The 23197-nt window shown below is 41.3% G+C and overlaps 2 protein-coding genes across 2 annotated transcripts in view; one reads left to right on the top strand and one right to left on the bottom strand.

The window, feature by feature from the left end:
• The window catches only part of gabrb3 (gamma-aminobutyric acid type A receptor subunit beta3), a 43255-nt gene extending 34256 nt beyond the window's left edge, over positions 1-8999 (top strand). The window contains exons 8-11 of the mRNA XM_070832914.1: positions 297-449; positions 5296-5540; positions 6909-6989; positions 8439-8999. Coding sequence (XP_070689015.1) covers positions 297-449; positions 5296-5540; positions 6909-6989; positions 8439-8786 — 827 coding nt within the window. The 3' untranslated portion in view covers positions 8787-8999. The remainder of the gene's footprint in view (positions 1-296; positions 450-5295; positions 5541-6908; positions 6990-8438) is intronic.
• A 7316-nt stretch (positions 9000-16315) lies between these two features.
• Positions 16316-22461, bottom strand: LOC139202468 (stonustoxin subunit beta-like). Its single transcript, XM_070831963.1, has 3 exons — positions 22366-22461; positions 18487-19980; positions 16316-17853 (listed from the first exon to the last, which is right to left on the bottom strand). Exons 1-3 carry the CDS (start codon positions 22454-22456, stop codon positions 17300-17302), a joined length of 2139 nt encoding a protein of 712 aa, XP_070688064.1. The 5' UTR covers positions 22457-22461; the 3' UTR covers positions 16316-17299.
• Positions 22462-23197: the final 736 nt, after the last annotated feature.

Below are 23197 nucleotides of genomic sequence, written 5' to 3'. Positions count from 1 at the left end.
ACAAGACAGCGAATACACTTATTTCCCAAAGTGTCAAACTATTCCTTTAACACCATATATGTGTGTTTGTGTGTGTGTGTGTGTTTTTTTTACACTTTGCTCTGCTTTGCACACAGAAAATCTCAAGGCTAAGTTTCATAAGATGATTTGCAATTTGAACTACGCTCGCTTGTTTCCATGGTGATGAAACCAGTTCATGAGGCCATCGCCATAGGAACAAAAACAAAGTACTAGACATCCCCTCGTTCCTCTTGAATTAAAGAGAGCTTTTTCTTCTTGGCTGCATTTTCCTGCAGGTGCCTACCCTCGACTGTCTCTGAGCTTCAAGCTGAAGCGAAACATCGGATACTTCATCCTGCAGACGTACATGCCCTCCATCCTCATCACCATCCTATCCTGGGTGTCGTTCTGGATAAATTATGACGCCTCGGCTGCCAGAGTTGCATTAGGTATGATGTGCAGTAGATTGACCTCAGCTCTGTAGTTTCACCTTCAGTCAGATGTCTTTTGTGTTTGATAGTTGTGAACAGTGACTGCCTGTTTCCCAAAGCTAGAAACAGACTAAAGACTATAAACTATGATATCTTCAAAGGGGACACTGCAGCTCCACAGAGAAGGAATTGGGGACTGGCATTGCTGTTGGTGGGATTTCTGGGAATCAAGAGAATCAATCAATAATTTGGATCGTTAAAACTTCTAACGTATGACGTGATGTTACCGATTCAGTGTTTCAGTATTATGCAACAGGATGAATTTGCACCAAACCTGCTCAATTTTTTCTGAAACAGGAAGCAGTCTGTGTGTGCTTTCCATAGAAGGAGGGGCCACAGTGTTTAAAAAACTAAGAGCATCTGACATATTCTGTTGAAATGAGCAAAACATAAAAAGCCTTTTTAGCTTTTATTCATCAAAACACAGTGACCTGGATCTTTTAATTAAACGTGCTTTAGTGTTTTTACAGTATTTCACTGTATCAGCGTGTGCTTTTCCTCTCAGATGTTATAAGTGAGGGAACCAGGGGTGCGTGACAAGTACGTACCGTTCCATCAAACAGCTGAAACACCGTTCAGCATCCTCTGAGATATGTCACATAACTTTGTTGAGCTCATGAGATGCCCCTGTAGATTAAGACTGTGATGCTGCTGGTTAAGATTGTTCACGAATTATATCATAAAAACACAGAACCCCCACTGAAAGATTGGTGTGCTATAAGCAGTGTCAACAGCACTTTCTAACTGTTAAAGATGTTGAGACGAGCTTTTCTTCCAAAGAACTGCTCAATCTGCTCCGGCGCCACTTTTCTCTTCAGAATGTCTCTTCCGTCTCTTTCCTAACACTTATGTGGGAACAGACAGATTAAAAAGAGGAGATAGAAGAGAAAGAGATGGGAGTGGGAGGTAATGAGGATGTTCTGAATGGATGGCCACGCAGCAGAAAATGTGACTGTTGTCATGTGAGATAGGTTTGTGATTGATGGCCTCTCTTCCTGCTCAGAGACGCTGTACAGTAGATGGAGTGTTTGTTGGGAGATCATGTCAGGTTCATATAATTTACTGTACCGTGACCTGAGAGGATGATAGGTTGGATGTTGTTGGCCAGCGGAGGACATAAGTAGTCAGGGGATCTGACCTTTCCAATTCAGTTTGATTTATGCTGCTGAAACTGACTGGAGGTGATCCTATCCAGTGTTAGTGTTAGAGCCTCAGGGGTCCGTAGCAAACTGAGGTTTAACTTTATTATCACATTGTTTGACCTAAGATTTGGAAAAAGTTCATCACGCACTTTTTAAGCTTCAGGGCACTACAGCGTGTTAAAGCTGCACCAGAGTTTGTTTTTTTTTTATGACCAATAATCAAATCAAATCAGATCAAATGACTGTGTGTAATGTGAAAGTCTGCAGTCCCCTTTAACTCTGTGGAGTTAAGGTTACGCTACGTGTCCAGCACTAAAGAGCTGACAGACAGGTGACTAGCAGGTGAACACAGGAGCATTAAGCAGTTAAAAACCTAGATATTACTACTGACTCGGTGGAGACCAAAGCAAAGCAAAAAGAGACTAAATATTGGACTTAAATTCATCGCATGATCAGAGACACCACACCAAATCAAAGCTAATGTTGCTTTCTGTTCTTAGACTAGACAATACCATACTAGTCGAAACTGGGCCGGACTACTATACTATACTATACTATACTATACCAGACTATGCTAAATGTGTACTTCGAGTGTAAGTGTCTGTGCTCATGTAAGCTCAGCTCAGTGCCATACCGGAAGTCATACATTTTGACTTTATTGAATAAGGAATAACTATTTCTGGAAAAACATTTACATTATTCAAATGAAGACAAAAGAATCATAGTTTTGATGTGTTAGATGCTGCTCTTCTGTGGTGTAATAGGAGACTGAACTGGATCTAAGACTCACACTGTCCACTGGCCTCTGGGACTGAGGCTGGGTTCACCACTGGAAAACACCCCTCCATCTCTGAGTGCATTGATCTCTGCTAGGATGTTTGCCTTAATGGAAATCCTCATTCAGCATATATGGACAGAAGGAACTGAGTGAGTGAGAAAGAGCACGTCATTGCTCCATTCATTAAATCTTAGCTGTGTGATCACAAAGATGAGTTTGGTACATTCTGAGGGGCACGTTTAGCAGCTACATTTAGAAGCACCTCTGCAGGGCCAGACCTGTTCGGGGATGCGTGACGGCTCGGCTGCCGTAACACCTCCATATTGAGAAGACGGCTGTCTGAGACACCGTGAGATCGATACAGTGAGAAAGCATCTACACTTAACCGTACCATCCAAATTCAATCACCTTCTATGTGATGAGGTTTCCATTGTCTCCGCCATTATGGTGGTCTGAGTATCCTGAGGAAAACTACATTTGCAGGGATACCTATCAGGCCTTCTATATGAGAAGTGGAAAATGACGTTTGAAGCGTTAAGAGCTCGTACTGTGTGTTAACTTGGAATCTGGCTGTAGCTGCATGTTGTATAGATTGAGTGTGTCAGGATAGTTTGCAAAGCAACAGTGGCAAATTTTTCACCAAAATTCTTCTTCTCTTTGAAACAGTGCGGCCTCGATAGGAGAAAGAGGAAGACTCTGCAGCACTGCACTGAAATATTTGGGGGATTTGTTGAGTAACCCTCTGAGCTCGGAGAGACTGTAGATTCTCGCTCTTCCCTTTGTTCTGCTGAAATCGATGCTACAAACCCACAGTGCTCTTGACACCCCCACACATACAGTACCGTACAGCGCAACAATTTTGGTTTAATTATGTAAGCCTGAGTCGACAGAAATAGACACACCGTCCAGCTTGGTGAGCCATCCAGGAGACGCAAAAACAGCACAGACACATTTATTGTTGATGGTGCACATTACTGGGAGAATTACTACGCCGCTGTCTTGTATGCTACATGAGCTGTAAACCATGTAGTGGAGCATTTTCTGCTCATCTAAGCTAAGTCAATTCAAACTCAACAGATAGAGGAGTCTTCATCTGAACATTTTTTATTGTTATTTAAACATATTTATATGGCGTTGGGGTTACTAATTAATAGATCACAAATAAAGTGGATGCATGATAAAACAAATTTTAGAGGAAGTGATTAGTCCACCACCCTGGACCATGTGGACACAGTTAAAGTTTATTTAAGTCATCGCTTGTTTCCTGTGAGAAATGTTTCTGGTTTTGCCTGGTGCACGTTGGCAGCTCGATGATCTGTGCTTGCTATATCTATGAAGTCAAGGAGCCATCTTTGTATATTTACGGAATGAGGAGTTTCCCGTTAGTGGCTTTGCAGCTGTAAGGTCAGCTGTCCGGAGTCGACTCGGCTTAACGCAGAGTTCCAAGATGGAGCTGTCGTTAAGTAATAGGACTTCTTGCAAGTAAGAAACTGTTTTGGAAAACACGCTTGATAGCATCTCTGGAACCCTCTTCCAAAATTCTGCCATCCTCGGCTACCCCCACAACAAATGAAAAAATGTGCCCAATACATTTTTAGAGCATAGGTGCAGTTCAGTGATGGTGGTTTCATTTATGCACTGCTATATTCTGTGTGTGAAATAAAATGAATAACTTTGGGGCTTCTGGAAGATAATTACATGTTCTGCCAGATTAGTTTTCCAATTTTGGTTGAAACTATTTAAGGAGAGGTCCGCCCTCCACAGTCTGTCAATAGATGGAGGCTTACAGGAGGCCTTCTGTAATTTGGAATTTCTATCATTGAGACCAGTCTGCTTCGCTGTGTAGAAAACGAGAGATGTGCTTGGTAGATGGAAATGTCTCTGGATGTCTTGAAATCCTCGGAGACCCTCAGGGTCATAAATGTCACCACGAGTGTGCACCCCTTTACTGCTACAGTTCGGAGGCGAGATTGGTTGGCTTCCCAGTTGAAGGTTATAATCCTGAAAAATGGGAAAGTGAAGACAAAATCTTGCAGTGCTTTTCATCAAGACGCCAGGTGGAGATTACTTCAGCACCGAGCCAAGTTTCTGTTTTGACTGAGCGAAATGGTGGATCAGACCGTGGGTTCACCATGTGACTTAGACTTCTTTTATTGATCTCCCATAGGGGGAAATTTACATGTTACAGCAGCAACAATAGACAAGAAAGAGTAACAATAGACAAGACCCCACCTGTTTAGACTGTGACAGAAAAGTACTGTGCTCTAATGAGTTAATAACATTTTTATGGGTACACATTCATTTTATCCCCCGTAATACTTTGGGATGACATCACGCAGGTAAAAAATCTACCATCACTTTTGAAGGCCCTGGAAAAGTCTGAGAAATATCAAATCTTGATGGTTGAAATACAAAGAGTCAGTAATAGAAATAATTGACCATATTTGCAGGTCCAGGTGTCAACAGCTTTACAGATGTTTCTTTTATAATGGTGGTGGTCTATGGTGAACTGGGGCACCTTCATCGTGTCCATCTCTCTTTCTACAACCATGATTAACAGCAACAGCCATGTACAGTATTTGTTGACCTCAAAAAGCACCTATAACCTTTTGTGTGACTAAGTTTGTGCACAAAGGGGAAACTGAAAAGGAATAAAATGTGTGGTAACTTTGTCACGTGACAAAGCATCTTAAACCAGGTTATTTATTCTGATTTATTAGTTATGACTCATCTAACAGGGGTACATTAGTAGCAGGTTAAGGTTCTGGTTCAACAATTCTGGTTTTAGTTAAGTCAGCATCTGTATTCTTTCATGACCACGCACTTCATATTTGAGGTTCTTTGTGTTATTTGTTGATTCTAATGCTTATGTTTTTGCTTCCAGGCATCACCACTGTCCTGACCATGACAACCATCAACACCCATTTAAGAGAGACTCTGCCCAAGATCCCCTATGTCAAAGCCATAGACATGTACCTGATGGGCTGCTTTGTGTTTGTCTTCCTGGCTCTGCTGGAATATGCCTTCGTCAACTACATCTTCTTCGGAAGGGGCCCTCAGATGCAGAAGAAACTGGCTGAGAAGGCACAGAAGGCAAATAATGACCGGGAAAAGTTTGATAGACAGAAGGTGAGAATCAACAATGACTCTCCATGGCCCTAAATATATGTCCATATCCACAGTGTAATTATATGTAATGATAATTCCTTTTATCAAGTAACATCAAGCAGTATAAGCAAATATTACACTGGAAATCATTCAATGTAATTGAAACTTAAAATCTCATTTGTGTGCACGTGATGTAAGAAAAAATGAAAGGCTGGAAACCATGCTGGATATCTTGATACATACTTCCTGACAAGGATTGAGATACAAGGACACCGTTTCCTTTATTATCCGCAAAACATCGAACAGGATCGTGTCCTGGGACCCTCACTGCCCGCTACACACCCACATCTTTCAAACCCCACATCTCAAGTTTGCAACACTGTTAACTCTACAATAAAAAGCCGGAAGCTGAAGTAACCCTGATGACATCATTAGGGTTATCTTCTCTACTTGACAAATCTCCAGCAACAACTGTAAACCAGCTGTTTTCACAGGCGGAGTGGTGCTCATAGGACACTGACCTTTATTTGTAGTTTAATAGTCATTTTTTTATGTTACATTTCCTTGTTAGAAAATGCATCACTGCAGGTAGATGAAGAGAGCGACATAACGGCTGTTTGTGGTTAAACAAAAGTGATCTTACAGGTCTGTCTCTGCAGGGAGCTTTTCCATAATGTTGCCAGACATTTCAAACAGCAATCTGAGCAAAAACAAGCACTGTTAGTGATGTACAGGGAGTTACCTCATAGGATCACACTGCAGCCATTGCAGCCCATTTAGACCCTCCCAGTCATTTCCAACCAAAAATATATCTTAACGGGCCCAGGTTTAAAATACCAAAGTTATCCTTTAATATTTAGGCTTAACCTATATGTGGAATAAATGAGAAAAATATACGTGAAAATTCTTTGCATCTGCAGTTTCTGCCGGACGGTGTTTTACTGCTATTAATTCAGTTCAATGACGAATGCATTTTCATCTGAAAAGAGGCAGCAGGTTTACTTAGAATCAGGTTTCTGAAAGTCTGTCATTGCTCTTCAAGATTAGGGGAGGGCACCAAGTATTTCACATAGATTTGTATTTAAAACAACGGCAGGATTATGCATTAGAGTGCAGCAGTGGATTGTAATCGGATTATAACATCAACTGTAATGATGCATTTTTAAACATTGGAAAGATAATGAAAGTCACTCTTTGTTTTTTATTTATCTGCACATTGGTAGAAATGAAATCTCACTTTGATTATGTGAAATTGAAACACGGGGCTTGTGCAGTCGAACAGTCGAGCGACTCCAGTCGTCCTCCTGCCTGTGAAGCTCTGTGAACACCTCAGCTACCACCTGACCGCAGCTCAGACAAAAGGTTTCTGTTTGTGTTTCTCCCGGCTAGTCCATTCTGGAAGGAGGCAATTGCAAGTCTTCATCTGTAAAACTGTCCAATCAGGTACAAGGGCGTCGTCACTCACGCCGGGTGAGTGTCTGTCACTGCCTGTTGTGTCACATCTGTGAAACCTCTGCTGAAACTTTGCAACTGCAGGGCAAAGTTTGGCCTCCTCATTTAACAAAGGGAACATCACAGCATCTCAACCAGCCATTTCTCCCATAATCACCATCACATATTAATATATTCCTCTGTACACTCCCTCTTCCTCTGTGGTGTTTTACCTCGTCTTTATGTGTTTGTGGCCCTAATATCATGCACAACAAATACGAACAAACCACAAGGATTTTAATCTTTTTGTCTTTATTAAATCATATAACACACGCTGGTCTGACAGAGGGAATCCATATGCGGGCAACAAACTATGAAGTATACACCGCTACATTTAGCATTCTATTATAATAAATGCACAGGGCTAAGATATTTATCATAGTCGGAAGGTCACAAGACCAAAACATATGCAAAAAACTACCTCTTTTATAACACTGGTATAGAAAATAGTTTCATCACTCAGCTCCTCTCTGGGGTTTAATACCATACAGCATCTTATTAGTTTATTTGTATCCTATTTTTTAAGAATGAAAACCAACTTTGGAAGAAAATGGCTGTTTAAGAGATTAAAGGTAATCAGAAAATACCCCATTAAATGAGAGGGACGAAGGTCGTATTTCTGTCGCAGTTGTCTAAATGGTTACAAAAGTTCCATCTTTAAATGAGTAAGATACAACTTTCATCCCCTTGGCATGCGGGAACTTAAATACATCACACATCGCTAATAGTGAAGCACTGGCTTGGTTTCATGAGGGTCATGAAGGAGAGAGTATTTAAGTGGAACCTTTCCCAAACCTGAGCACTGATAAGAATCATTGGATAAGTGGACAGTTTAGTGGATTCAAGTCAGAAATAAGGCATTTTGTTCTTGATCTGTGAGGTGAGGGTTTTACCTGGTTTAGGAAGCTGTTTAAAAACCACGTAGTAACCACAAGTAGCGACACCTTAGCAATAATCAGATGAAGGAATTTCAAGCAAGTTTTGAGGTCTGAGGTGGACCTCAAAATGTCATGGAATAAGACCAGCGTGTCATTAGTTTGCACTGACAGAGTAAGAAAATAAATTTTCACCTTGTCACCTCCTCTCATGTCTTATAAGCACACTGTTATATTACTGTGTACGTACTGGGCCTCTATTTTTGCCACATGGGTCCGGATGATTTATATGTTTTTGTGTGGGAAGCTATAGCTGTCATGACATGAGTATTAGAGCCATCCAGTCCAACCTTGGGCTGATTTGTGAGAAGTGATCTAACTTTGGGACAGGAAACCTGTTTTGAAGGCTGCTCTCTGTTTCCCAGGCTGTAATCTGTCAGCCTGCTGGAAGACGCCGGCCCTGGGGCCTGACGCATGCCGCACATGTGTCATCAGTCTCTGGCGCTCCAGCTCACAGCCCATTTTTAACACCGCTCCTGTCTGTTGTGCCCAGGTCGACTCCCAGGGGAACATTTTGCTGACAACCTTGGAGATCCACAATGAGGTGGGAGGGAATGAGATCACAACCACAGTGAGCGAGACCCACAACTCCTCCTCCATGGTGTTCGACAACTCGGGGATCCAGTACAGGAAGCCGAGCGCGCCGCCCGAGTCGGGACGCCTCAGCGTGGACAGGAACGCACATTTCAAGAAAACCCGACTGCGGAGACGATCTTCGCAGCTCAAAATCAAAATCCCAGACCTCACCGATGTAAATGCCATCGACAGATTGTCACGGATAATATTCCCCTTCACCTTCTCCCTCTTCAACCTAATCTACTGGCTTTACTACGTCAATTAATGCACTCATGTTTGTTAAACCCATTTTTGTCTCGCTCTTGTTTTTGAATGAGAGAGCACGTCTCTATGTAAGGAACATAATCTGCTAAAATCCTTATGAACGTTTTTTTAATCATAGCGAGTGAAGACTGATGACAGTGTGCATCTGTGCAAGGAATTCACTACAGAGAATGCATTTTACAAAGACTTTCATGTGCTGTGACGTACTCTCTGCTTTGACCCCTGTGAAGAGCTGGGACTTTGGATGTACTCATGGGTTAAAGACACAGGCTCTGCGGTGTTTACAGGGCGCTGCGTTAGGCCAGTTATTACCACTGAACTCTTACTTTCAGTATAAAATGTGTTCAATGTGGCATTGTAATGCAAATTATTGCTAATGACAAGACAGCTGACAAAGATTCATGGTATTATTACATCATTACGGCATTTTCGTTAATCTGCACATGGACAAATATAAATATGATCACATAAACACAAGCCAAACTTATGACTTATGAGGAAATGATTTGCAATGAAACAGACTTAAAGAAATAGTTCAGTCTTTTGGGAAATGCACTTATTCTCTCTCTTGCCAAGAGTTACACAAGACAATTGATACCTCTCATGTATGTACGCTAAATACGGAGCTGCCAGTTAGCTTAGCTTAGCATAAAGCGTGGAAATGGGGAGCTAGCTGCACCTCTAAAGCTCACTAATTAACACGTTAGTCGCACTTGTTTAATATATTTATTACTTGTTTTTTTCAACTAAATATTTTTGACCGGACACTGAATTCCACAACTGGTCATTTTTACATTCTTCATATGGAAACAACCGTGATTTCACATGTTGATGAGTGAGCTTTAGATCTTTATGCTCAGCTAACTGGCAGCTGGCTCAGGCTTCCTTTTTTACCGTACAGTGATGAGGGTGGAATCGTTTGTCTCCTCTCTCTTGTGACAAGACATTGAAGGTATCTCCCAAACTATTTATTTAATGTTTCATTCATTTGCTTCTGCTTTTCAGTATAAAACAAATGTCACATACCCACCAACAAATGAGCAGTTTATGTTTGGAAGAAGGTTCCCAGGCTTTTATAGTAGACACATACAATATCTGATCAGTTTACAGTATTTCACTCTTTGTCATTGTGCTTTCAGGACTGTTGTGGCACTATTTTGTTGATTTTGTGAAACACGTATTCAGTACAGCATAATTCACATGGCCTTTTTTCTTTCAGACTGCGTGTTGTATTGGGGACTGAGTGAAAACGTCTCGTGTCAGATTTCAATCAACCTTCGCATTCTTACGAAATTCAATGTACATATTGTAATTCTGCACATTTTCTTTCAGCTCATATTAATTACACGGCTTTGTTGTCAACAGTGTTTTGCGCAGTGATTTCTGGCCTGGCTGTTTTGTTTTGTTAGTCTTTACACAACATTATAATTTCCTATTTGTGTTGTAAATATAAAACACAGTATCACTCCCTGTTATTTCCGTTCTTTCCCAAAGAAGTAAGGGGATCGTGTGGAATACTATACGGGAAGAAGTAACTGGGGGATGTGTAGTATCTCCAAAACAGCAACCTTTGGCATACACAGCTCACAACGCACCATCTGCACTGCTCGACTGAGCGGCTCGCAGTGCGTAGGAGTGACACCACCTGCCAGAAGTCCACTCGGCTCCACGACAGCCGTGTGCAGCCGCCTGGCAGAGCCCAGCACCCCGTGACAAATCAAACTAAAACACATCACTAATAACCAGGCCGGGCTTTCCTTTTTTACTGCGCTTAAATTTCCTGGTTTTCCCTTTTAAATTCTTATTCAGTATGTTTGGTAATAAGCTGCTTTTACTTTACTGTACATGCACATTTACATCCTGCTGTCCCTCGTAGTCAGAATAGTGTGGCTTCATGGGCGACTCATTCCTTCAACCCCATTTATTTAGCACCCATAAACAGCAGATAAACTCTTCATACAGTTTATATACTAGATTATAATGGAATTCCAAGCAGATATAGGACACTTGTAAGGATCTATTAACACAAATACAACTTCTAACATAAAGCATCTGTAACGGGGATGAAAACAGATGATTTTATACCACAGTACTTCTTTATTGACATTTAAACAAGTATTAAACAAGTCAGGACAACAAAAATGACCTTATGTGCTAAACACTGCTTAACACGCTGAAGGACATTTATTAATCGATTTTGCCTATAAATGCTAAAGAAGGAGTTAGATATAAATGTTTACCGGTTTGGGATGGAATCAAATGCACTCGAAAGAAACACAGTCTGTTAATGATAATGAATATGGTGTTCAGTGGTGTTCAGTGAGCAAAAGAATGCAAGACCTCAGCTGTTTCTAGCAGCTGTGTCTAACTGAGCAAACCTCTGAGTGAGCAGGACTGAAACTACCGTCAGAAGATTACAAATTAAAATGCATCAAATCTTGTTTCTCAAAAATCTATTGTAGATATAATCATGTATTTAGGAAGCTAACACCTATTGAAAACAGCCTTCATCTGACCACATTCATGTGGACAGCGGCACACAAACCAATACTGAGTCTGCAGCCGCACTCGAGGATTCTTTGAGTTACTCTGTGCTGACGTCAGAATGCTAACATGCTAATGATCTGCAGGTAAAATGTTTACCATGTTTACCATCTTAGTTAAGTATGTTAATATATGTAAAGTATCATTAAACATACAGCTGGGTCTGCAGGTGGATCACAGAAGTCACCTGGATTCATCCTCAGGGGATCATGAGTGTTTGCATTGAACTGTGTCCCAATCCGTCCAATATTTCTTAGGACATCTGACTTAAAACCAAAAGCATAAAACACAAAAGTCAGATCACCAAAGTCAGTGATATTCATTTTCTGGGTGTCATGAATGTCTGCGCAAACTTTCAAAGCAATCCATCCAGCGGTTTTTAGATATTTCAGCCTCAGCCTCTATCATCTGACAAGCATTTAGCCTCGGCCTACAGCCTTTGATTATAGCCGACGACCCAACGTTACTAGCATCGCCAAAAATCCACACGATTTGGCTATTACAACTCAAATATACTTAAAAACTCCAAAATATACTCAGAAATAAAGCTTTCCTGTATTATGTGTATCTACTGTCACAGTATAATGAAGTCACAGCCTCAATGACACCTTCAGCAGCAGTGGATACCATAAGGCAGCCAGAGGAGGCACTTTTCTTGTGGGATCCCTTCAGCAGATACAAGACTGAAGCTCCCATAACGGAGACATGATCCCTGTGTTACTGTGTGTATATCAGCACCAGCGAGGTCGTGGCACAGCGGCTCTCATATGAACAACACTGGTAATTTTCATAAGCCGCGAGACAACTGTAAGCATGCCCTTACTCATTCATTAGTCATCTGCATTCTTCATTTATTCTCTCCGTCCTCTCTCTGCCGTGTTATATTTCAGCAAACGTTAGTCATTCTAATCTCATTCCGGTCACTACGCCCGCTTGCCCCCCCCTCTCCCTCCCCAGCTTGTGTGAATATTGTGATCTGTATAGTGTGGGATGGATGGATCGGAGAATTCAGCTGCTTGATATGCTGGGGCTGCAATAATTCAATTTGGGAATTACATCTGATTTATAGTCGCGCACTTCAGATAAATGAAAAGCAGGCGCATGTTTCGCAGGGTGCTGTGCCTTATGACTGTGTGACACACAAGCGGCAGACTTTAGGACTGAAATTTCTCTCACTCGCTCTCTTACATTACCATGAAATCTGGATTCTGCTACCTCCGGTCCTCTGCACTCTGATTAAATGGCTTTGTTCTGGTGACAGATGAGATTAATCAGCCCACGGGAGCCCTTCCTGGATGTAATGACTAATAACGATTGAATGAAACAGGGATATTGTACATGTAGCAGTCGCCTGTCTCTCTTAATACCACAATACATGTCAGTCATATCTGAGATATTAGTGTGCTTCACAGTTTGGGGAAGGCCTGTTCAACATAATGTCCGTATAGAATAGACCTGAGCCCAACCCCGTCCGATACATTTGGGGAGAACTTAAATGCAGACTGTGGGCCAGGCCTGATCACCCAACATCAGAGGAACCAAATCCCTGCAGCCTGGTTCCACGTGGAAAGTCTGAAGCCAGAGCAGTGGGGGCACCATGGCTGCCATGGGGACGCCAACTTGATGCACATGGTTTGAGAATGACACAGAAAACCCACTGGGCATGTCTGCGTCGCGCTCCAGTTTTGTTCCATCCTAAGCGTGACTTGGAATCCCAATGAAGCATTTCAGACTTTTTCAGTGTTTTGACTGTCTGGTTAATTGATTTGCTCTGATTTTTTTTGATCTGGTTGTTGTTCCATGATTTTCGTGCTTCTAACATGAGCAAACAGGCCACATTTCTTATTCTGTGTGGCTTAAATGGATTCTGTATGTATTTACAATTTGGTTGTGCTTTAGCTACAGACGGTGGGTTAAAGTGAAAGTGAAAGTGTTTTTCCACATCCAAGATGAAGCTCTTGTCGTCTTGTCGAGTTAAAAAGCTGACTGGTTAACGTCTGGCTCAGTGCCACAGATTATAACATAATATTGATGAAAGACGCTCCCCCACAGTGGAACACACCTTGGAAAAATGGTGTGTTTTCATTTCACATCTCGTTCAGAGAACGCCTTTAATTTATTTATGGTTTAGTTTCCTTTAATAACTTAATGGACAGGTTCACATTTTTTTGGTTGAATACTTCTCCTGCCAATTTCTCCAGTGTTACAGACCCTGCCTTGAAAACACCTCGGTTTAATAACTGCTTTACAGTACATACAGCACGGTCATGTGAGCATTACTTTAAGATCGACTTTAAAAACCTGTCCAGCACCAACAGTGGTCACTCGTTCATTTTTAAAGTGTGTTGTGCATCATTAACAAAGGACTGCACACTGCCAAACAAACCTCTAGAGCTTTTGGTTCAAACTGTGATTTAAAGCACAAAGCAAGCCACGAGAAATGTCAGCCAATTACTGCACGGTGACAGTGAAACTGCGATAAAGTTGCCACATCAAAACAGGCGCGTGGTTCAGCAATGACAACTTCTGGAGGAAGTGTGATAAAATCCCAGAGGACGCTGGACTGTAAACCCACCTCGGAAAACACAGCTTTGAGGATTTGACGGTATAATTAGGGTTTTTTCCGGGGAGAATGTCAGATGGGTGGGTGAGAGAGTGTCACTCGGTAATTGGCATGTAAATCAGGGATCAGATGGCTTGTAGAAAGTGACTGAAATGAAGGTGTACAGTGAGGTACTTCAACCACGAGATAACAACATAAAACTGTAGATTAAGGAATAAACAAAATTATTGCTTGAGTAAAAAAAGCAATATTTCTGTTTGTTTCTCACCTTCATGTCTTCAGATGCTCTCCTAATGAACCTCGGGGCATGTGTGCACAATAAAAGCAATAAAGGGAGGACTTGATTGGGCTTCTGTGGGAAACTACAAGAAGAAGATAATTGGGCCGAGGTGATAAGACATTTCTGGGTATAATGAGACAGACGGTTTGAATATCTGTACATCGGCACAGGACAATTAATCTAAATGAGTGATATTAAAACTGGAGGCGGGAGCGACAACAGCAGCTGCCTTGTGAGTAACCACCCCACCCACCCACGCCGAGAGCAGGTGGACCAATAACCAGGAGGCGAGGCTGCACAGCACAAAGTGGATCTCCAAATTTATCAGCACCAAGGTGCATGACACTGGTGTCGCCAGCAGGACGATTCTGATGCACGTCGGAGCATTTTAAAGATTAAAGCCTGTGGAACATACAACTTGTTAAGTAAACCAACAGCTCTAAAGCACTCACATGTGACATGTAACGCTCACCAAGGGCAAGGTTAGAAAGCCTGGCCTTGCTTCAAATCTTTTCCCAGTGGACTCTCAGGGTATTGCAACGAAAAATCCCTGTGGCCTCAAAAAGCATTTTCTCCATAGACCACCACTGAAAAATAAACGTCTGCAAAATTGAATAGGCGCTACCCTCTGGTATCCAGTCCTATTAATACATCCATTACCAAAAAATAACAAATCCATCTAAAATTTCCTCATGACTTTTCTATTTCACAGCAGAGAGGCCGTACATTAAAGATTTAATGAAACCCTCTTATGTCCTTTTGATTGATTTATGCTAATTGCCAATGCAGATGTGCAGCCCAGCCCTCCTGTTACCAGAAACGCCACTGGGCTGACAGAGGAATAAACTATTGAGACAAATGTGTGGCAGGTTCACAGTATCACTGCCATGCTGGTTATAACTTGCCACCTAAACTCATCACTTTTATTTGCACACCTCAGCTGGCTGTTAGCAGTGCGGCGCTGCTCACCAGCTGGGCTGCCTTGTGTCCAGATGGTCCTGCTGCATTCACACCCAGATACATAGCCCATCGTTATAGATGCACAGAGCGCTAAATCGGTTTGAATTAAATTTTATTCTAATAAATGTTTCATATAATCGTTGATATAGTGCTAAACATTTTACTTTAGTGCTATTGGCCCCTTTGTAGTGGCTGGGTAAAGAAAAAACATCAGTTTCTCTACAAAAACGTCCATGAACTGAAACAATTTGTAACCCTCACTTCTCTCTCACTTTGCTCTACAGGCTGGACATCTGTGTGTATGAATATTTTAACACTGCAGAGATGACATATCTTCTGCGGTCAAATACATTGTAGAATTAACCCGTGAACTAATTACATGAAAACTGCACTGATGCTTCTCTAATCACACTTCATTTCCCTCAGTGAATCTCTTCCGCATGCTTAGAATAAGAGGAAACATCTTTGCACAGCGCTCACTTCATGTTACATGTGTGTTTTCAGTGACTGATATAGCAGAAAGTTAGATCCAATAATTACAAGACCGGAGGTTAATGGATTTTTAAAAAGTAATAAAGATCAGCACACAGAAATACTGGAATAATTAACTTATCTTAGTTACTGGTTAATTAGTTAGCATTCTTAAGTCTGAAATTCCAGTTATAGCCAATAAAAATTTTGAATGGAGTTCCCCATGGGCTAACTCTAGGTCTTCTTCTGTTTGTTTCTCTGCATTCTTGCAGTACATCAAATGTCTGTTATGTTTTTATTATTTTTTTATACCTCATTATCTTTTGTCATTTATTCTTTTATCTGCTTTACTGGCTTTTATCTACTTTACTGTCCTTCATGTATTTTATTGTCTTTCATCATCACACCAGGAAAAAAACCTCTCATCGTTGTGAAAAATAAAAGCTGAAGTGAAATGACTCAGAAATAAATTGTTTGTGAGCACAAAAACAAAATAGCAGTGGTTTTCAAGAGCCCCGCAGTATCCAACATGGAGCAGAAAAGGGCTGGGTCAGCAGTCGGTGCGCTCCAGAAAATGTATCATTAGTTCAAGGTCAGTAACCAGCACAGGAACTGGATTATGATTTCAGATGTTTTTAATGAAGTTCACACACAATTTAGTGATGAGGAACTGTAATCATTCACTGTAGAACTGAAATGTATTCATAATAGATTGGTTTTCTTGTAAAATGATCACATTATTTTGCACCATTGTTCACTTTCATGTAGAAGAAAGAGGAGATAATATTCATGGAATATTCACAATCTCTCCAATCCACTGCTGCTGTGAAGTATTTTCACTTTTTTCCTTTACAATTGATAAGGTGTCTTAGAGTGGAACCTTTTTTGACTTACCAGTGCACCGTCAGCAGTCTACGATGAGCACGTCTCAGATTTCCAATGCATCCACTCCCTCCCGTCTCTGTTCCACTTTTAAGGATAGTCATTATTGCACTAATGCCCAGGTTGTTGACTCTGTCTTGCTTCGACATTTATGTGTGTATGTATGTGTGTGATCAGATTTTAGCAGGAGGCAAAATGAATGTGATTAGTCAAGTGTTTCTTAATAACAGGCAGTTGCAAACAATTGCAAACAAACATGAGTTCAATTATTCACTTTACAGTAGAGCTGCTCCAACCACAGTGAAAAAATAAATGTCTTGCTAATATCCAGCCTACGTAGAATGAGACAGACACACTGAATTTTATTTTACAAGCGCATGTATTGATCCAAGTAGTATGTAGAGAGCATTCTGTATGCAACACCTGTAACACTGTATAACTCTTTAACAGCTTGACAGCTCCACAGCAGGGGGGTGTAATAACAAAGATAACATAGCAAGTAATGCAAGCAGGTACGCAAGCACCCAACACAACTGTGACACAAAGACACAGGGATTAACAAATGGTTAAAGGGTGAGAGGGTTTTATTGTGTCACAGCGTACTATTGATAATGACGATAATGTGTTCAAAGACACACCCACATGCTAGAAAATGGTTTGGAATTGTTTCGACATAAGAGCATCGCTGCTCTCTGCAGACTAGTGCCCCACCACATCCAGCTAGTGCCCTTTTGATGTTTTTCTCCCCTGCCCCTCAGACAGAATGAGTCTGCCACTCAGTTAAATAAAGTGGCACCAAGAGTTACCAGGCTGTTTACAGGCACAGGAAAACAAAGTTCGATTCACGCCAAATCAAGAAGGCTGGGTAGACAGGCTCGGTGAACCTGGTGTGGAAGGTGTGGAGGTGGCTCAGTGTGTTGGCTGAGACTTTATAATAAGACAGAGTTCCACCACACCAGTCCAGATACACTCCAAGTCGGTTGCAACCAGTAGAGGGAACAGGGAAAAATCGTTTTTCATTACTGTGCTCTGAGTAGAGTGTAGCTGCTGGTGGAGACCACCTGTGGCCGAAACACCAGGACATGTCATTACAGCCAAGCGAACACTCAGCGCCGTCTCCTTTCCTATAAATCCCCTTGTAACTAACACCCACAGCAACATCTTCACTGTGGCCAACACTCCACTCCACCTCCCAGTAACACCGCCCTGTCAGCCCCTCCCTGCACAAAACCTGAGGAAAATGTTCAAATCTCTGTGGGTGATTAGGATACGATTGCCACACTGTTTGATAGGTCACTTTCTTGTTTCCCTCAGAGAGAATGAGGTGGCCGTATGCCGTCTCTGGGTCCAGGGTGGGAGCACAGGCATCTGATGGAGAATCCAAAACACAGGTTACTTGTTATCATAATTACTGTTAAAGGATAACACTGGTGTAAACCAGGGCCCTATTTTAAAATTTTTTCAAAATGACTGGTAGTTACAAAACGATCATGGCTGTAATGAAATCCTTTAGGGCCAGTCAAAGTACATCCACTAAAAGTGCTTGTTTTTGCCACTGACAGGCTCAGATTGTGTCCGACAACATCATAGAAAGGATATCTACAGAGAAAGACCTGTAAGATCCTTTTACTTTAACTAGAATCTGCCGTTATATTACTCAGCTGAAAGCCAACAGACTCTATTGAGGCCCCGATGTGACCTGCATGCGCAGTAGAAGCACGCGAAGTGCGAAGTGTCTCCAGGGGCTCCCACCTGCGCATAATTGTGACGAATGTCGACCAAGAGTGACGTCAAGGTCGCATTGAATTGATTGAAAGACCAGATTTGATGAAAAAATCTGATCTGGGTCACATAAGTGGGAAAAAATCCGATTCAGGCCACTTGGGCTTGCAGTGTGAACGTAGTCTTAGTGGACAGTGACAGTGGACAGTGGAAATATGTAAAAATAGGGCCCAGGTTTAAAGATACGGAAAGTGGAAATAAGCTTGAAAAATTACTTACACCAAATTATAGCACTTCTGTCTTGAATAGTCTCCACAGGAGGAAGGTTGGCGGAGGAGGAGGGCTTTGAAAAATTTTCAGTGATCAGAATGCCCTCCTTGTAATGGTAGATGCTTGCGCCTTTGTATTTCTCATTTGCTACAGCTGCTTGAAAGAACCTGAAATTCTGGCTGTTCTTCAAGGCTTTGGTGAGTTCGTGGAAATCTTTTGCTTTTTCTCTCATGCTGGTTACTGCTTCATTTGAGAAGTACCAGTGGTTTTGCCTACTTGGCGCCACACCCACAGTACCTTGTAGTTTAAGCGGATCCACGTAGTTGGCCAGTTCCTTGAGATAGGGTTCAGCAGTTTCCAGTGAGGTGAAAACAAAGCATAGAGCATGCTCTACACCCGGGGCAAGAACCTCTCTGTCCAACTCTGACTGGCTTGGGATGACCTTTGTTCCCTCCATCATATCCACACAGGACTTGATTATGTTGATTTCTTTCTCTTTATCCTCAATCCACTGGATTAGGTTGTCATGACGAAAAGGCGACTTGTTCTGGTCTTCAAAGATTTTTCCTAATTCGCTCTCATCTTCATCACCGCCCCTGATGAGGGGAAGTTTCTTTGCAATGTCTTTTTGGAGTACGGATGTGTAATAGACAGCAAGTTTCTTGAAAGTGCTCAACTTTTCATGAATCTTTGGAAAGAGTTTCGCTACCTTGTCTTCCAGAAAATCATTACATCTTCTTTCCAGTTGATGCAAGTCTTCAAGAGTGTCCTGAATGTTTCTTACTAGCCCAGCACTGATCTCAATCATCGGGGGAGGAGTTTTGGAATGAAAATACTTCAACGGCAGCAGCCAGACCTTCAGCGGAACAGCGTTCTCCTTCTTTTCTCCAAGTAGCTTGGGAAGTTCAACATAAGTCTTCACTGCCTTTTCAAATGTCGATGGGTTACTTTCAAGAAGGAAATCCCCGTAGAACTTGCAGGTAAATGTGTCTGTCATCGCTTTTTCCTCGTCAGAAAGCTTGATATCAACTTTCCCTTCAATATCAAAGTCAGGAATCTTCTTTATCACAGCTTCCAAGCTACCCTGGATGCTCTGGATGTTGGTAGACTCTAACTTCTCACTGTCAAATACAAAGAAAGCATTTGCCCCATAAAGGATGCCCATGACTACATGTGTTGCCAAACCTGTCTCTGTAACATCCATTTGCTGTGTATCCATGGTTTCAAGATGAGTCAGTGACAACTGTTTGAAAGCAGTGGTGGCTTTGTACTGAAGTGTCACTCTACTCTGATGGATGAATTTCTTCTTGTCATTCAGATACTTGGCAGATCCCTCAACTTCAACCAGTCCGCTCAGGAAACTGGCCTTCAGAGAAGCATCAACACCCAGCAGAAAGCACTTGTCTTGAATGGAATCCGATGCAATGATTTCAAATCCACTACTCTGCTTAGAGCTCTCAACTGTGCGCTTCTCTAGAGTTGTTGCATCCCACAATGTGACACCTACAGGTAACAGAAAATATTGGACATTTTTTAAAAGTGGGAATAACCTTTTCTTAATATAAAGTCACAGATAGAGCTAAAACGGCAATGGCTGGGGGAGCACAACACACTGCAACATGCAAATAAACCTGATCATGAATTTGACAAATCATACTGTATGTGGCAAACAGGACAATACAAGTAAATGTGTCTCAAAACTAACGTCTGTAGTAGTAATTAATAACAAGCTAATACTAGCTGTCCAGCCAGTACTGTATCTCCAGTAATGCTGAATGAATGTTATTGCATTGGTAAGACTAAAATAAAGATTGTTAGGTCAGTTTCCAACTAAAGCTGAAATGATGAGGGACATAATTCATGCAAGGCATCATGGGATAGGGAATAAGGTAGATACTCCTAAAATATTGGTGTATGTATGTATGTGTATATGTAGGCTGTGTTCAAAACTGCTTACTACACACTACCGACAAAAGCAGCAAAGTATGTTCTCCATACTAAATGCTGATTTTTGTAGTAGCATGCAGCATGAAAATGTTCATAGGCTTATTTTGTAGAATGCTGCCAGGCTTAACCAGTTTTCGGTTTTGAAAAGCGGCTTGTTCAGACCTCTTTCCTCTGGCCCCTCTCGTGGAGGTATTATCGCCCCCCAGTGGTTGGAGGATACCTCACAAAATAACCATGTATTTACATGATTAATATATCAATATTTATGAGTAACTTTTCAGTCATTATAAACTACAGGTGATGGGTATGAGCTCTGAAACTCCACAAACTTCCATTGTCACTCCAGTTATGCAAAACCTATCTATCGACCTATCTATACCTTAAAAATATACAATTTCCAGTGTAGCTGCAGGTGATAGCTGTTATTGCAATACACATATAATCAGTGACCAGCTGCCATGTCCTGAAAAGAAATCCTGATAGAGGGGTTACATGGCTCCAAGCAGCATGCTAACACTATATTTTTGTGTGTGTGCGAAATGAGTCATCTGTGTTTCTTGACCCTGTATCAGCCAGCTTGTTTTAGGGGCAGAGAGCCAAAGCAGCTGAACTTTCAACTACTGGCTGGAGCTCAGGCTAGACTTACCAGGCTAACGTAAGCTAACCATAACTTATAGTCTATAACGTAACGTTAGCTAGATTAGCTATCAGAGCACAGTGCTGTTGCTAGCTAGCATACTGTTAGAGCAGGACTGAAAAGTAAAATACCTCAGTGGTAATTTGCCAACCTGAGGACTCAATAAGGTAAAACAGGTGTCTGGATAGGACACCTTTGACCAGTGAGTGGAGTTACTGACGGATCGTATTGCACCAGCCAGATGCTGGAAAATTAAGGGGATCAAATGAATCTTTTCCGTGTGTCTTGCACTTTCTAGGTCAAGCGGAGTGGATGTATATTTGCCTGAGATGGTGTCTTCTGGTCATTTATGAGATAATTTCATTCTGATGTTTTTCGATTAATGTTGTTTTGTACCATTATTTTTCCATTAAAGTCTATGGCAAGTGTTTTTTGTTTTCCACCAGAAAGGGGCGGGGACATGTTGGAGTACCTGGATGTGCCAAAGCAATCTATTGAGTATTATAATATTAGTATATAATAATAATAATACTTTAATAATAATAATATTAACGAAAATGACAAAGGAAACAATATGGCCTTGTAATTATGTACATAAGTTCAGTACAGACACAGGCTGTATGCAGTAAACAGCAAGCTAATGTTAGCTAACTCGCTAACCTCTGTTGGACACAGTGTTGCCAGGTGTACGATAATTATCATATTTGTACGATAATTTTGCCCTCTGTACGATGTACGATCAATAATCCAAAAAAAGGCCAAAAGTACGATAATTTGACAGTTTTCGTGAACGTTTGGTTCCAATCAGCCTTGCTCAAATCTGCCATACAGTTTTTGTGAACTCTGAAGGCATCTCTTATCATGTGACATTTCCAACCAATCATAATTGGTTTAGCGTGAGATACGAGCACCTGGATACAAGTGACTGCTGTGTTGCCGTGAGTGATCCATTCCGTACTGAAGTCACACAGCAGTGGATGAGGACGCTTTTAAACACATATAGAACGACTATATTTGACTGCGCAACAGTAAGCTTGTTATTTTGGTTATGACGGGTGTACGATAATTTACCCCAAAATACGATCATTTCAAGTCTGTGGTACGATAATTCTACATTTCCCACCTGGCAACACTGGTTGGACATTACAATAGTAAGCTGATTGGCTCGCGGCCAAGAAAGCAGCGTGATGAAAATTGGATCAAACTTTTAAAACTTTTAAAAGATAAACTAAATAGCATTCGGACGATAAGATGCTTTCATTCCACATTTATTTCAGTGTAATGAAATTGAACTAAAGATTTACCTGGTATCAGTTTATGTTCCAAAGCATGATAAAGCATCCCTAAGATGAAAGGTCGACCCAGGGCAGGCATCTCCATGACATCTGAAGACATTTCTCCAACCTGGTTGGGAAACATAATATGTCAAGCCAAACCCACACACAAGTCAGCGTACTTTCACAAAGAAAAAGCTGGTTTGAGTGTCTTTCTTGTTAGGCATCCTAAATAAAACTCCACCACGTGGTTGAAGTCAGTTTGTGTTATAACAATTAAAATTGGGAAAATATTGTCATCAGTTCAAGAAAACAAATGTTGACTATTTGTATGTCATGTCGAGCGACCTATACTGAGCAGAACTCTGAATAATATTAAGATATAGCAGTATTGGTATAACTTCAAACTCTCCATCACTTTTTCAGCTGTTGAAAACAATAGAGGTGCTATGTGCATTACAACTCAAGTCAAGCATAGCCTCACCCTGTGGCATAAACCTATTGCTGGAAACTCACCATACAGTTGCACTCCAAATTATTCAACCCACATTGCAAACTTTCATCTGAAATAGCTCAACATAATAGATGCAGAATTGTAAACTACAACAAAATATGCAGAGCATCTAAAATATTACTGCTACTACACTATCTGAAACAAACGATCAACATCAAGACTGGTGTTGTGGATCAATTGTGGAAATAACTTGAGGTTAAAGTACTTTGGTCAAAGCTATGTCTCTTATGTTAGAGATCATAAATGTTACTTTACCTTAATGTCCTGAATGTGTCTCCTGAAAACCTCGTCTGAAATGTGTTGAAACTGAAAGCAAAAGTGCCTTCTACAATACTGCACAGTCACTGC

The sequence above is a fragment of the Pempheris klunzingeri genome, chromosome 6 (assembly GCF_042242105.1).
Source record: "Pempheris klunzingeri isolate RE-2024b chromosome 6, fPemKlu1.hap1, whole genome shotgun sequence".
Lineage (NCBI taxonomy): Eukaryota > Metazoa > Chordata > Actinopteri > Acropomatiformes > Pempheridae > Pempheris > Pempheris klunzingeri.
This window is presented reverse-complemented; position numbering and strand designations above follow the sequence as displayed.

Excerpts from the sequence above, each read along its gene's own strand:
- LOC139202468 (XM_070831963.1), bottom strand. The coding sequence starts at position 22,456 with ATGTCTTCAGATGTCATGGAGATGCCTGCCCTGGGTCGACCTTTCATC. Across the intron at positions 19,981-22,365 it reads GGAACATAAACTGATACCAG|GTGTCACATTGTGGGATGCA; the intron begins GTAAATCTTTAG and ends TGTTACCTGTAG. Across the intron at positions 17,854-18,486 it reads CAGAAGTGCTATAATTTGGT|ATGCCTGTGCTCCCACCCTG; the intron begins GTAAGTAATTTT and ends ATTCTCCATCAG.